The sequence below is a fragment of the Osmerus eperlanus genome, chromosome 4 (genome assembly GCF_963692335.1).
Source record: "Osmerus eperlanus chromosome 4, fOsmEpe2.1, whole genome shotgun sequence".
Taxonomy (NCBI): Eukaryota; Metazoa; Chordata; class Actinopteri; order Osmeriformes; family Osmeridae; genus Osmerus; species Osmerus eperlanus.
In genome coordinates, this window is record NC_085021.1 from 2,780,933 (window position 1) to 2,794,725 (window position 13,793).

The following is a 13,793-nucleotide window of genomic DNA, read 5'->3' on the forward strand; positions in this document are numbered from 1 at the left end:
CTTTCCTTAACGATTTCTATATCACATACAAAGTATGTATGAATAGATTATAATATAATAGAGGTGTTGAAGAGGTAATCAATATTAGCATTAAATGCCCTAGTTGGCAATAGAGTAGTATTCTAAATGAGATGCCATTCTCTTTCTTTTTTCTCATTCCACCCCATAGCATGGACAGTCAGCATGTCAGTTCTTACTGTGAAAAACAAAACAAAATCAAAATACAATTTTGTAAAACATGTACATTTGCAGGCTGGCAGGGGGAAATAAGCTTACAAACCTGACTTGGCCATATACTTGGTGGTAAGGGCACATCTGGAGAGAAAACTATTCACTTGCTCAACTTCTTCACCGAGAGTGGTGCCGGCACCCTCCTGGTTCCTTGCAGTCCACAGAATCTACAGGAAGAAGATAATGTGTAAAGCGGTGTGGACACACGATATTAAAGCATATCCTGAGATTACCAACTTTAGAGGGCAGCACTTAGGGGCTACAGAAAAACTTTAAACGCACTCCTAGGTTATTGTATGGGTCAGTCCAGACCACTGTGGTATGGCTATTGTCATTTATTATGGCATTTTACACTCAGTTTGCCACATCATACTCTAAAATGTAAAGGTCAAGTAGCTAAAAGCATCACCTCGCATTTTGTATTGTGGGCTTTGGCATGCATCACAGACAAGCAATGCCTCATTTCCTGAAGGGGTTGAAGATGAGTCAGGGCCTCTGACACTTTTGTCAAGTATGGCACATATCGGCAGGTCACATCCATGGCCAAAAATGTAGCACTCTGGAACTCTTTTTGGAGAAACATTGGATATGCAAAGATTTCTCCTCTATACATATTCAGACCTTTACAAAAAAGCACAATGCACATGAAAGAGGCATTAGATCATAATATAAATATATATCATTTATCTTTTTACTACTACTTAATCAGACCCATACCAACCTTTGAGAAGAAATCCATGTCTACACACAGCAATTTCCACACCTTCTTCATCCAACTTGTTGGCCCGCTTTGAAGTCTCTCTTGCTGCATTCCATTGGGAGTCACCACACATCGCTTTCCTGCAGTCTACCAAAGTAAATCATTTGAACATGACAATAGTTCATTCAAGTACACTAGATTGCAGGACTGTTCACGCAAACTTTAACTGTCAAGATTATGTCTTTTGATGAAGAAAGTGTTTTGACACTAAATGACAACACCAGGCTTAGGTCTCAATCATGTCTCTCCCGGCTCTGAAGGCCGGAGGACCATCTTTTATAGGGCACAGGAATGTAAACATAGATAGTGACAGTCAGGCAGTAATGACGTTACAACAGTCTCAGAGAAAGAGATTCACAGCTCCTGTAAGAGCCAGGTCGCGGTAATTAGGGCACCTGGTGGGGGGCGGAGGAAGTTATGTTATTTAACTTGTTCACCTGTGTGTTTGAGGAGAGGAGGGGGTGACCAAATAAATACAAATCTACAAAGCGCGTCTGGAACCTTGGTTTCCCCTATTCAGCCTCTCGGCGGCAGAGTTTGAGGATCACAAATTGGCCGCTTACAGCTCCCAACACATGACCACTCAGACTAGAGATCATAGTTGGCGCTCTCCTTGTAGTCATGACAAAGGACGTTTACCCAGTACTTTCTCCTGATCCCGAACATCTATTAACCCTGACACAGACACAATCTACTCTTATTAATAGCAAGCTTACATGAGAACATACTAACTAGTATCCAATGACTAGTTCTATTGATTAGTGAATAATGTAAGCACACAGGAAATCGCAATTTCTTCCACACTTGGCCTGACCTATCTTACATTTGAAGGATAAAGCAATATGCAGTATGAATGTACTGTGCCCCCTGGATAAGAATCTAGTGCTGTATCCCCACCTGATCATAGACTCCCTTCTCCAAAGGCAATCGTGTTTTCTACTTTAACTTTAATTAGTTACAAAATATTCCCAATAAATGTTGTTCAGAATAATGTAAAACTTACACTCTTGACAGTTCCCCGGACCTCCTCAACAAAACTGGACACCTCAGAGTCTCGGGCTAAAAACACTCCATCGAAGAACCCTGGCTCTTCACTCCTTTAAGACAATGTATTATGGACTACCTTTGTAATAAGACCTTTTATATATGTAGCACTTATCAAAAAAAACATTGACATTAACAGTGACATTAACAGCTGGACATACTGTATATGAACTACATTGGCTGTTTATAATGTGTGCACAGAACTCACTGGTTTGTTTTCTGGAACCTGTACAACTTTCTGTTGCCATCCACAGAAACAGCCACCATTTCAGGGCTACAGGCTGGACAGACCAATGGCTCCTTTCCAAGAAGTTGGTTGTCTTCATAGTTGCAGTACACAAATTGCAGAAAACTTCTCTGAAATGCATCTGCATTCACTTTGCCAGTCTAAAGGAAAGAATATAATACAGCTTTCAAGAACGATAAACTACATCTTTGCCTTTGTATGTTTTGTGTTTTGTATGCAACTTTTCAAATCCATAAGGATGCAAATGACTTTTGTGTGGTAAGGTCTTCAGTCTATTATCTGAAATATGTTCTACCTACTACAACCACTTGTGGACCCTGAACTGCTTTTTACTTACTCTTCCATATTGCTTTGTTCTCTGGTCCAACATTGCTGTAAAGGCTTGTCTGGACATTCCTGGAGCTGCTGTCTTCATAGCCTCAAAGGAATGGAAGAGATCTTGGTGGAACAGTGTCTGTGCCTGCATGGTAGCGGGCCAGTAACCACTCTTTACAAAGTCACTGACTTCTGGAGCCCATTTCTGGTTGCAATGTTTGCATGTTAGCACCGGAACGTGAAGATCATAACGGCCTGAGAGCACATGAAAGGCAAATCAATAACATGAAACCAAAGTAATGTGTTATATAAAAAAATTCAACAGTTTAACAAGATCCTACCATTTATGCAAACCAGTATGATGGATCTACCAACAGAGACTGCTGCATCAGCGGTGTCACAGGAGCATATCCTTTGAGGTAGAGCTGTTGGCAGAACACAATCTGCAAGGCAAAGAACCATAAGGTATACAATTAAGAATGTTTGGGTTGTGAGTAATGACTTAAATAACACATTTCAATTTCAGATAAGAATGATCTGTTAAGAAAATTGTCAATCAATTGAAAAAGAAACGCCAACCTTGTTCACAAATGATGTATTTTCCATCATGGAGTGTCACAGACTCTGTTGGCGGGATGTATTTGAAAAATCCATCCATGATGGTTTGCCTGTTGTGTAGAGTGTGGTGTTTATGTACCAAGCCATCACACTCAGCACAAAACCACTCTGAGGGCATACATTCCCCACAACGGATGACAGCTTCTTTCACGTGACAGTGATTGCATGTCATCTGGACGATGTTCTCAGCAGAAAATAAATTGTCAAGGTTCTGTGGTCTCGCCTGTTGCCAACATTGTTGGACCTCTTTCTGCCTTTGACTCCAACTGGACAATGGTGGCTGCTGAACAAAATCTTGTGATTCAATGTTCTCTGAGTCCTGTAGAAGGTCCTCAAGCTGCTGCATATTAAAATCTTCAAAAGGGAGGAGAAAAAAGAATAATATCATAACTTCAACATTGCCACAACACACTGTTGAAATACAACATTTGGAACAAAAGATTAATCACCATGGTCTAGGTGTTGGCCATGGTCTAATGGCTGTGAAGAAGAAACATGTCCTCCTTCGTCTGGTCTTGATGTTGACTGCTTTCTAAGGGCTCGTGGGCGCTGGTGAACAATGTCCCCATTGTGGTCCCTCATCTTCCAATGAACAGGTTTTGGTGATGCAGTCCTAGTTTTCTGTCTGTTCTTCTCTGTCTAGAATTACAACATGGTTTAAGAAAGGTTTACCAATATGGGAAATGCCTTCGGACTACTGACAGAAAAAGCAGTTAAAGTAGTGTAACCCTTCTGATTCATGTCTTTTAAATATGCCTCCATGTATCTTATATGGACTGGTAAGAAGGAATACTGTTAACTATAGACAAAACAGAAGCTACTTTACCTCTTCTGTCTTGAGATGTTCAATAAATGTATCTGCACTCCTGAGCTCATCCTCCAATTCCATCAACTGCAAATCACTCATCATTGAGTTGAAAGAGCAGACAGACAAATGGGCAGATGGCGAGTGGGATGTTTCTTTGGGACACAAGAAAGTGCAATATTAGAACACTTTGAATACAAATAGTAGATAATAGACTTGGAAGTACAAGGAGGCCGGGAACTTAGCTACCAGGTTGTAAAAACAACGATCTGGCGGTGAGTGGAGGGCAAACCAGGGTATGTCATCGCAAGTTATTGGGAAACTGGACCGCAGGTGTGGATCTTGTGCAGGTAGGATGGACTGGATCACTGGAGCCTGGAGATGCACACAAACACAGACAAACAGAAAGACAGAAACAGAAAGACAGGCAGAGCCTGTGGAGGGCGTAATACAGGTGACAGAGATAGGTGGACACAGGTATACACAGGTACGTCCTGATAAATTATGAAATAGGCTACTGTAAGGCAAGGATATGGTGAGGTAATAAGGATATTCCAGAAAATGCGTGACTTGAGCTGCAAGTAAGAAAAGATAAAAAATACAATACAATAAATGTCATACCTAGCAAGCTATGAGATGTAAAAAGGACCATGCCAGCAAAGATAAACATTGGTCTGAGTCCAATGAATGTGCACCGGTTCATGACCTTGCATGACATAACGTTAGACTAGCTAGCTAGCTAGCACAGTGTATTAGCCTATTTTTGCAGTTTACAAAGTCAATTAATTTATATTGGTGATGCAAAGCACCGGGCAATGTACGTCAAACATAATAACATTAAACCAACCTAAAAAACAATTTTAAAAAACTGTATAGGATAGTATCTTAAATATACGTTTACCTCATCGATAATAGCTTACCTTTTCAGAACGAGAGAGCAGAGGTTTGGTTGACAAGAAGTAGTTCCAGCCAGATCTTGAGCGTCAAACTTTTCAGCGACTTGTGTGTAATAATAAAATTACAATAATGTTGGATAATTTATAGGTTTTGCTGTCAGTGCATTTGACATGCTTGCTTCCATGCGCTTAAAATTATGATTAAAATAAAATGATATTCCTCCCCCGCCGGATTTTTATTTCATTTTTTTTTTGTTATGCATATAGACTACGTTTTTAGATCGGTTTATTTTGTATAAGTACATTTTATAAATAACTTTTATGTACTTAAATAAGGTTTATGTCATTTATAACGTTTATGTCTTGGATATAAATAAAAAAATCACGTTGAAAGCACATTGGCCGGATTTTTACGAAATCGCTCGATTTATTTTGGTGACGTTTCGTAAAAATCCGAAAGCCACTCATCAAAATCTATGGGAGACCTAATGCGTCAAAATACGACGCCATATTTCACAATTTTCTACGGGAAAAGCCGAACATATTAACGTGGAAGTCAATGTGCGTCCCTAGGCGTCAAAAAACGACGAAAAAGGCGTCCCCCGGCGTCGGTATAGTGACGCCAAAGGGCTCTGCCCAAGCGTCAATATTTGACGAGTTGGGATGAGACTGGGTTGGTTTAGCAGCTCGTTAACTTCTGGGAGATAGCTAAGCTAACTGCTTTACTGCAAGGCAGCTGCAAAAACGCCACAAGCAAAGAGGCCAGGGTGATAACTATTTACTAATTTTACTTTCTGATATGACACACAATTGTGACGTGTAATGTACAATATAAGCTGATTTTATTAACCCTTGTGTTATCTTCGGGTCATTCTGACCCATCAGTCATTGTGACCCACCGTCGTATTGCGACAGATTTACCTCCTACAAAAACAAAGTGAAGCATTTTCTTTTAACTGTCGGGCTGTCTCAGACCCCCCACATTGCAATGGTTAAAAGAAAATAATTTTTATTTGTTTTTGTATTGGGTAAAATTGGGTAAACACAACGGTGGTTCGTTATGAACCTTTGGGTCATGTGACCCGAAGGCAGCACAAGGGTTAAGGAAGTACATCTACTTTCGGAAACAGTAGTCTACTATGTCACTGAAGTATTAGCATCATGACATTAGCCTCTGTTGCCCGGGCAACACATACTACAGTGGTCTATGATGCATCTGTTTTCAATCGTTAAAATAAACATTCCTCACAAATACATTTTCGTTGTAGGATTTATTATGACATTACATTACAAGTAAACGATTTGTGGGTGAAATTATCATTACCTGTGGTTTCAAACCAGTGTTGCTCACTGCAACGCTGTAGCCTACGCGAGACACTACAAAAACATCTACACAGCTGTAGGAAGTCAAACGGCGACAGAACATGTTCGGCACTCCCCTTACTTAAATCAAAAGTCTATCTAACTGCTAACCTTAACTTCATTGCCACAGCCTAAAATTTGTCAATCTGTTCATGAAAATAATTAATTTCAGCCTAAACCGTACAACGGAACGTTAAATCCAATTCAACCAACCCAATCGCTACCAAGACGAACACAGCAGTAGTCTAGTACTGTACCGTAGTAGTACAATTTACCGGGGCAGCTTCTCCACACAGGGCTATATCGCACTTGGCGTTGTTACTGACAATGATCGCTACCAGTGAGCTTTTTATGAAAGCGATTTTCCACTAAATAAATGTCAAGCTTATTTACGTTTTTGGGGGCATATTTTCAGTTAGCAGATGGTACTGTTTGAATCGCGATTCCATCTTTTACTGCCGGTAACGTCGTAGAATAATCTTCAAAGGGTGTTCTTTATTCATGAATGAATGCAATATGAGTAGGCTAAATTCCTTAAAATATCACGAGAAGGGAAAAACTTAAAAGGACGTTTAAGTCATAGAGATTAGGTAAATTTTTACACCGGTCTGCCAAATTTATTCGTTTTGATTCAACGATGAGGCTGCCTCTTGCAGGTGAAATAAGACATATATTTCATTCTACACTTCACTCGTATTTTCAGTTGTAAATGAGCAGCAAAAAAAAATGTAATGTGAAAATCTATGTAATCTTTATAAATAATAAGTATGCATTTTTTTTATATAAAGTATACAGAAATAGCAGTTGTAAAAATGTCATTCAAAAACGGACCCCTGTGCAACCGACGCAAGCAAGCACACCCTACAATTTCCCCAGAAATTGTACCCTCTCTAGTTGCTATTGCCATGCCTCTATCACGCTGTGCATGACCTAACGTCACTGTGTCCAATCCCGACCGCTGTAAACTACTATTGTCCAAACCCGAACGGGGTTTGGACACTCAGTTTCCGGTCTTTTTGCCAGCATTTTCTTTTGCTATCGCCAGCAAAGTGTAAGTAGTATTATTTTAGGCATACCAAACAATCTACGTGTAAAATTTCATGAACATATATGGACGTTTACGTTTATGTCTAAATAATATAGGAAAGTTACTTTGGCCGAAAGACCACTCGGCGACACTCGGGCGACGCTTGGGCGACGATCTTTACTCCCACAAGTGTGTCTTTGTTGTCATCGTACTGCTACTATGGGTTAGCATATGAGTGTATTTCAATGCTAGCTTAACACTACTTTGTCTTGCCAATGAAAATACACGATCATGTGTGACGTGATCTGTAGTCGAGGGGAGGAAGGGATGGGGGCTAGCAAACTTTAAGAGTTCAACAAAACATCCAGCAGGTGGTGGTATACAGTCAAATTGAGATTTTATCGCATAGTTTGGAGATGTTGAAGCGTGATATCTTATTGTGGAGGACATAACTATGTCCCCGGATATGTTGACAGCATTGATGGTCAGTTTGGTGACCCTGGATCAAGTTAATATCCCCAGAAAAACAGGGGACGGCCAGTATTTAGAAGTGCGGTCGGGTTTGGACAAGGGTAGCGCAAGGCTAATTTACCGGCGCCAGCGTCTTTTGACCGGCTCTAGTAAAGGCTATGCTAACTCTAAATTTTTAAACAATATTTAGCCCGAAAGGTAAGAAGTTAAAGCTTAACGTGAAATCAGTAAATCAGCTGAAAACGTGATACGATTATTTTTATCAATATTTGAAGTATAAATCGTTTCGACTGCTTTCAGCAAACACACACATTTTCTTCAGGAAATGTACCTTTCTAGTTGTGAGAATGCTGTTAAGCTCACTATTGTTTTCCTGTTTCTCTTTATTGTTGGAATGCTGCTTCAGCATTCCAAGTATTGTTCTTTGAATCTTTATTCAACTTCTTCATATTCTTATTCTATTTCTTCCGTGGCACGTTTCAGCGCCTTCAAATCTTCAGCTATTAAAACCGTTCAGCTATCAAAAAATTCAGCAGTTTCAGGCCATTCCTGCTATGACTTTTCAACTTTGTACCTCTTATGCTTGAATTAATATAAATCAATATTCATAATATTTTTAACATGGTTTTCCAATGGAGTTTACTTTCAAATCCTCTCAAACTTCTTAAAACTTCTTCAACTTCCAAATCCTTCTTCTTCCTCAATCTTTCAGCTAGAGCCACCATTTAAACTTTAAAATGTTGACAAGAGCCCCACGAAAGCGAGACAAAGTCCAACTCTCGCCCCATAGAGACCAATGCAAATCTGGTGACAAAATCGTCAGAGAAAGCAAAAACAACAAGATTTTGAAACTGCCGGTAGAGTCGTATTTCTGACCGCACAGAAATATAAAGGACATCTCTGGTTTCGGCAGAGTCTTGGGTCTCGGAAAATATCCTTACTTTTTGGATTGGACGTATAGTTTTGCGTCTAGGTCAACTTGTTTGAGGTGTGGATTCTAGCTACATTAGTTATTCTCTCTGCCCAGCTCGTTAGCGATCACAGCTGCTCCATGTGGCAACCAAACAAACACGCACCAGGAAAGCAGAAGGAACACGTTTTTGAAACTGCAGGTAGAGTCGTATTTCTGACTGCACAGACATATAAAGAATATCTCTGGTTTCGGCAGAGTCTTGGGTCTCGGAAAATATCCTTAGATTTTGGATTGGACGTACAGTTTTGCGTCTAGGTTATCTTGTTTGAGGTGTGGATTCTAGCTACATTTCTCTTATTCTCTGCCCTCAGCGCGTTAGCAATCATAGCTGCACCATCACCGTAACGACAGACACGCACCACTCAGTCTCTCACACAAGTGATTGGTACGTTTACTTGACCATGAGAAACCCGATTACTAGCAATTGTCGGTTTATGCCAATAATACGATTACTCCGTTTACATGTGTAATTAGTTATGCGATTACTCAATAAACGCGTCTACATGATTCTTTTTTATTAATCGTTGTATGCTCCACGGACAAAACTTGCACCATCATCCTTCTGCAACAGTGTCGCCGTGTCTTCCTGTATCGGCCCTACTGCTGTATGTTTCATTCCATCAACACATTGAATCCTACTAAGAAAGCCGAGTAAACGCACTAAATGCACACATCTGCTACTGCTATTACTATCCCAACTATAATTTCAGCTGTTAAGACTATAATATTCTTTTTATGACTAGCTAGCCTAGGCCTACTTCTTCTTCTGTTTAACAGTTCAGCTTTCAGCTTCTCCCGCATTGTATTTCAGCTCTTAGCGTTGTTAGATGATGCAGTTCAGTTTCCACACTGCCTCTTTTGTGTGACTCACACATTTTTGACATTCATTTCAGCTTGCGGGTATTTTCTCATTTCTGTATTTTCTGCAATCTAAGAAAAATAATTTCATCTTTCAGCATTCCAACACATTTTCAGCAGGAAATGCCTTTCTAGTTCTTCTTATTCTATTTCTTCCGTGGCACGTTTCAGCGCCTTCAAATCTTCAGCTATTAAAACCGTTCAGCTATCAAAAAATTCAGCAGTTTCAGGCCATTCCTGCTATGACTTTTCAGCTTTGTACCTCTTATGCTTGAATTAATATAAATCAATATTCATAATATTTTTAACATGGTTTTCCAATGGAGTTTACTTTCAAATCCTCTCAAACTTCTTAAAACTTATTCAACTTCCAAATCCTTCTTCTTCCTCAATCTTTCAGCTAGAGCCACCATTTAAACTTTAAAATGTTGACAAGACCCTAAACAATTTTTAAATAATTCAGTTTTTTGATATCTATTCAACTTTTTTCAATATCACTGATTATGTTTCATGACTTTTTCAAGCCGTTTCTGAGATTTACATGGGTGTTTACGTGAAACCCTAGAGTGCAGACTGAAACGAGTGGAGGGCAGCTTCGGATGTCGTTGAAAAAATATTTCTAGTTTGCCAGCATTGCCACAATTTTCGCTCTTCATGCTTCGTTTTTGGATCAATAGATAGCTAATTTTGTGCTGGTCGTAGACAGTTGTCTGTTGAATCCAACAGACGTACACATTTGTTCAGAGCCCCACGAAAGCGAGACAAAGTCCAACTCTCGCCCCATAGAGACCAATGCAAATCTGGTGACAAAATCGTCAGAGAAAGCAAAAAGAACAAGATTTTGAAACTGCCGGTAGAGTCGTATTTCTGACCGCACAGAAATATAAAGGACATCTCTGGTTTCGGCAGTGTCTTTGGTCTCGGAAAATATCCTTATTTTTTGGATTGGACGTATAGTTTTGCGTCTAGGTCAACTTGTTTGAGGTGTGGATGCTAGGTAAATGTTTGTTTTTTCTCTCTGCCTAGCTCGTTAGCCATCACAGCTGCGCCATCACCGTGGCAACCAAACAAACACGCACCAGGAAAGCAAATGGAACACGTTTTCGAAACTGCAGGTAGAGTCGTATTTCTGACTGCACAGACATATAAAGAATATCTCTGGTTTAGGCAGAGTCTTGGGTCTCGGAAAATATCCTTATTTTTTGGATTGGACGTACAGTTTTGCGTCTCGGTTAACTTGTGTGAGGTGTGGATTCTAGCTACATTTCTGTTACTCTCTCTATAATCGAGCTAGCGCGATGGCTCTCCATAACTAAAAACGGTTTGACTTTTTTTCCACAATCGACCAAATTGGCCAAACAAGGTATGTACATTGATCTTAAAGTGTACATAATCTAGCTAGATCGTTTTTATTTTAGCAAGTTTCACAGAAATCTGCAAAAATCGAGGCTCAATACTGTCATAGCTGACCGTCACGAACAGCCAAAAACCGGGGCTGGAGCATGTGTTTGCTGCAGCTGGCGTAAATCCTACTAACAAACGCTTCGTAACTGGAAAGTTTTTACTTTTAATTGACGATATTGAACACAGATGTTAAGGAAATTGTCTTTACTCTAAATATCTTCTCCGTTTTCAATTTGAAGCAGTAGATATGGCTTACTGTAGAAAGTCTCCCATTGCATCCTCTCTCTAGCTTAGCTTCGGACGACAATCACTATGCATGCATTATTCAGCCTACGGTGTTAATACAGTCTGTAAAAATACCACTTTGACACACTTGCAAGATGATCCGCTGGTTAGATGTAGCATGATCTTATTCACTACCCACAATAGATCAACTTTTTTTGCAGCAGCATTTTAATCAGTTAGCTCCAGGTCCTCTCTAAAATACATTTCAGACCAATTTGAAACCTGAGCAAATGACTTTCTACTAAATTTTCAAATTCTTCTGAATTATTTATCTTTTTGCATTGTTCTTCTCTTTTCTGTAGTTTTATGCCTTCGTCCAGCTCCTGCCCCTTTCAAAAATACCTTTCGGGCGCTTTGAAGCTTCAGCTTATAACTTTCTACTAAATTTTCACTATTTTCAGCTTTTTTAGCATGGTCAGCTATCCCCATTCAGGTTTTCGGCATTCTCACTGCTGTTTCGCAGGAACAGCCTTTTCTAGTGTGTTTTGATACCGTGTATTACATAGTTTTCACGGTTTGATGTGGAGAAGAAGACTTAATTAAAAACCCGTAAAGGAAACCATTTGCTGTCTGACTGTGCTTGGGAGGGAGTCACAGCTATTACTATCCCAACTATAATTTGGGATAGCTTCTCTCGCATTGTATTTCAGCTCTTAGCGTTGTTAGATGATGCAGTTCAGTTTCCACACTGCCTCTTTTGTGTGACTCACACATTTTTGACATTCATTTCAGCTTGCGAGTATTTTCTCATTTCTGTATTTTCTGCAATTTAAGAAAAATAATTTCATCTTTCACCCACCGTGCAATGTGACGTCGGAGTGACGTCTTTTCTATGTCATTTTTGGACGTCTAATTTTGGTCCACTGAAGGGGTTGTTTTGTAACGCCAGGCGACGTGACTTTTTGGACGTCTACCGCACGTCTAATGTTGACGTCATTGGGACCTCAGTATAAAGGCTATTTAGTCCAAATTTGGTCGTTTGTGGACGTCTTTTCAACATCGAATTTAGACTAATTTTAGACGTCATTTTTATACTACTTCTATAAGCAAATAAATCACAATTCAATACCACCATATCGATTTTTATTCAAAAATACAATGTACAGAGAGAATTATGAATTAATAATTCATAGAATTGAACTCTTGAGTCCTGTAGGGCTCATCTAGGCGTGGTAAATCCTCCACCTCCACGTCTTTGCGGCGCGTGCTTTAGGTGCTCGGATACGTTCACGTATTCCTCAGTGGCCGCAGAATCGAATTTCATGAGCCCTTCTACAAAAGCAGAAAAAGAGAAATTATTTAGAATAATACTGGATTAATACAAAGCCATCTCAAGCAGTTGTTAACTGTAACACTTAGGCTGTCTACAAAAAGGGACTAAGCAGACTGTACTTTTTGAGAAAGCTTAGATCCTTTAATGTGTGTTTAGAATGTTGTGTTTTATCAGCCTGTTGTGCTTAGTGCTATTTACAATATTGGGTTTCAAAATGTTATATTGCTAAATGACTAAATGTATTGCGAGTGGTGGACTACATTAGCTGGCACATCTGGAATGTGACTTATCTTTTTTTTTATATAGCCGTTTAGTTTTCTGTATGAAATTCACCCACGGCAGATAACTATGTACAAATATGGTCCAACTTGCATCTCAAAATGCTATAGAATCAGAATGGGATTTATTCGCCATGTATTCGTTGTACTACAGCTTGTTAACTGCTGCAACACTCCATACATGTTCCCACGTTTAGCATCAAACAAAGATGTCAGACATGACAGACTAATAGTTACATTATAGTTTATTTTGACATTCTTCAATTGAGGGTTTACAACAATATGCAAAATATTTATTCTGTTTAACTTTAGATAATATGAGAAATAATAGCAGAATACATCTTAACACAGAGGACATTTTGTGCACCTGTATAGGAATATGTTTAGACAGCTTAGAATACGATTCTACTTGGACATTAATTCGGTCAAGGGTTGTAACTTTTTTAAATTTTTAAGCTTACGAACTTGTTCAGAATCAAGCAATGCAATCTACTGCTAGACATTCAATGTTTACATTTTGGGGTCCTAATTCAAAGATCATTCTGATTGGTTTATCATCTAGCGCAACCTCGCAATGTGCCTGAGCTGCCGTCGGCACCAGTCGAGGAATTAACTTCGAGGTGAATCACTCGTGATAATATATATTGGTTATATTAATATTAGTTAGATTTGACGTCTGCCAATAACATATGTTCAAATAGAACACTAGGAAATAGACAAATGATAGTATAAATTAAGTAGTTTATTTTTACTTTGTTATCGTTTTCGTTCATAATACAAAACGTTGAACAGAGATATTTTATCATATATGATAAATAGCCTGAGCAATAATATAGCCCATACAATTAATCAGACCATTTTAAGCACCTGTATAGGAATGTTTAGACATTTTACGATTATAGTCCATACATTTATTTGCTTGTTTGGTTATTGTTAACTTTTTAAA

At 39.1% G+C, this 13,793-nt stretch overlaps 1 protein-coding gene across 1 annotated transcript; it reads right to left on the bottom strand.

Annotated features, from left to right (window-relative positions):
• Positions 1-1,606: 1,606 nt before the first annotated feature.
• Positions 1,607-5,151, bottom strand: LOC134018189 (uncharacterized). The gene is made up of 8 exons (XM_062458071.1): positions 4,270-5,151; positions 4,042-4,175; positions 3,665-3,854; positions 3,177-3,569; positions 2,939-3,040; positions 2,620-2,852; positions 2,244-2,422; positions 1,607-2,088 (listed from the first exon to the last, which is right to left on the bottom strand). Exons 2-8 carry the CDS (start codon positions 4,123-4,125, stop codon positions 1,974-1,976), a joined length of 1,296 nt encoding a protein of 431 aa, XP_062314055.1. The 5' UTR covers positions 4,126-4,175; positions 4,270-5,151; the 3' UTR covers positions 1,607-1,973.
• Between the last annotated feature and the right edge of the window lie 8,642 nt (positions 5,152-13,793).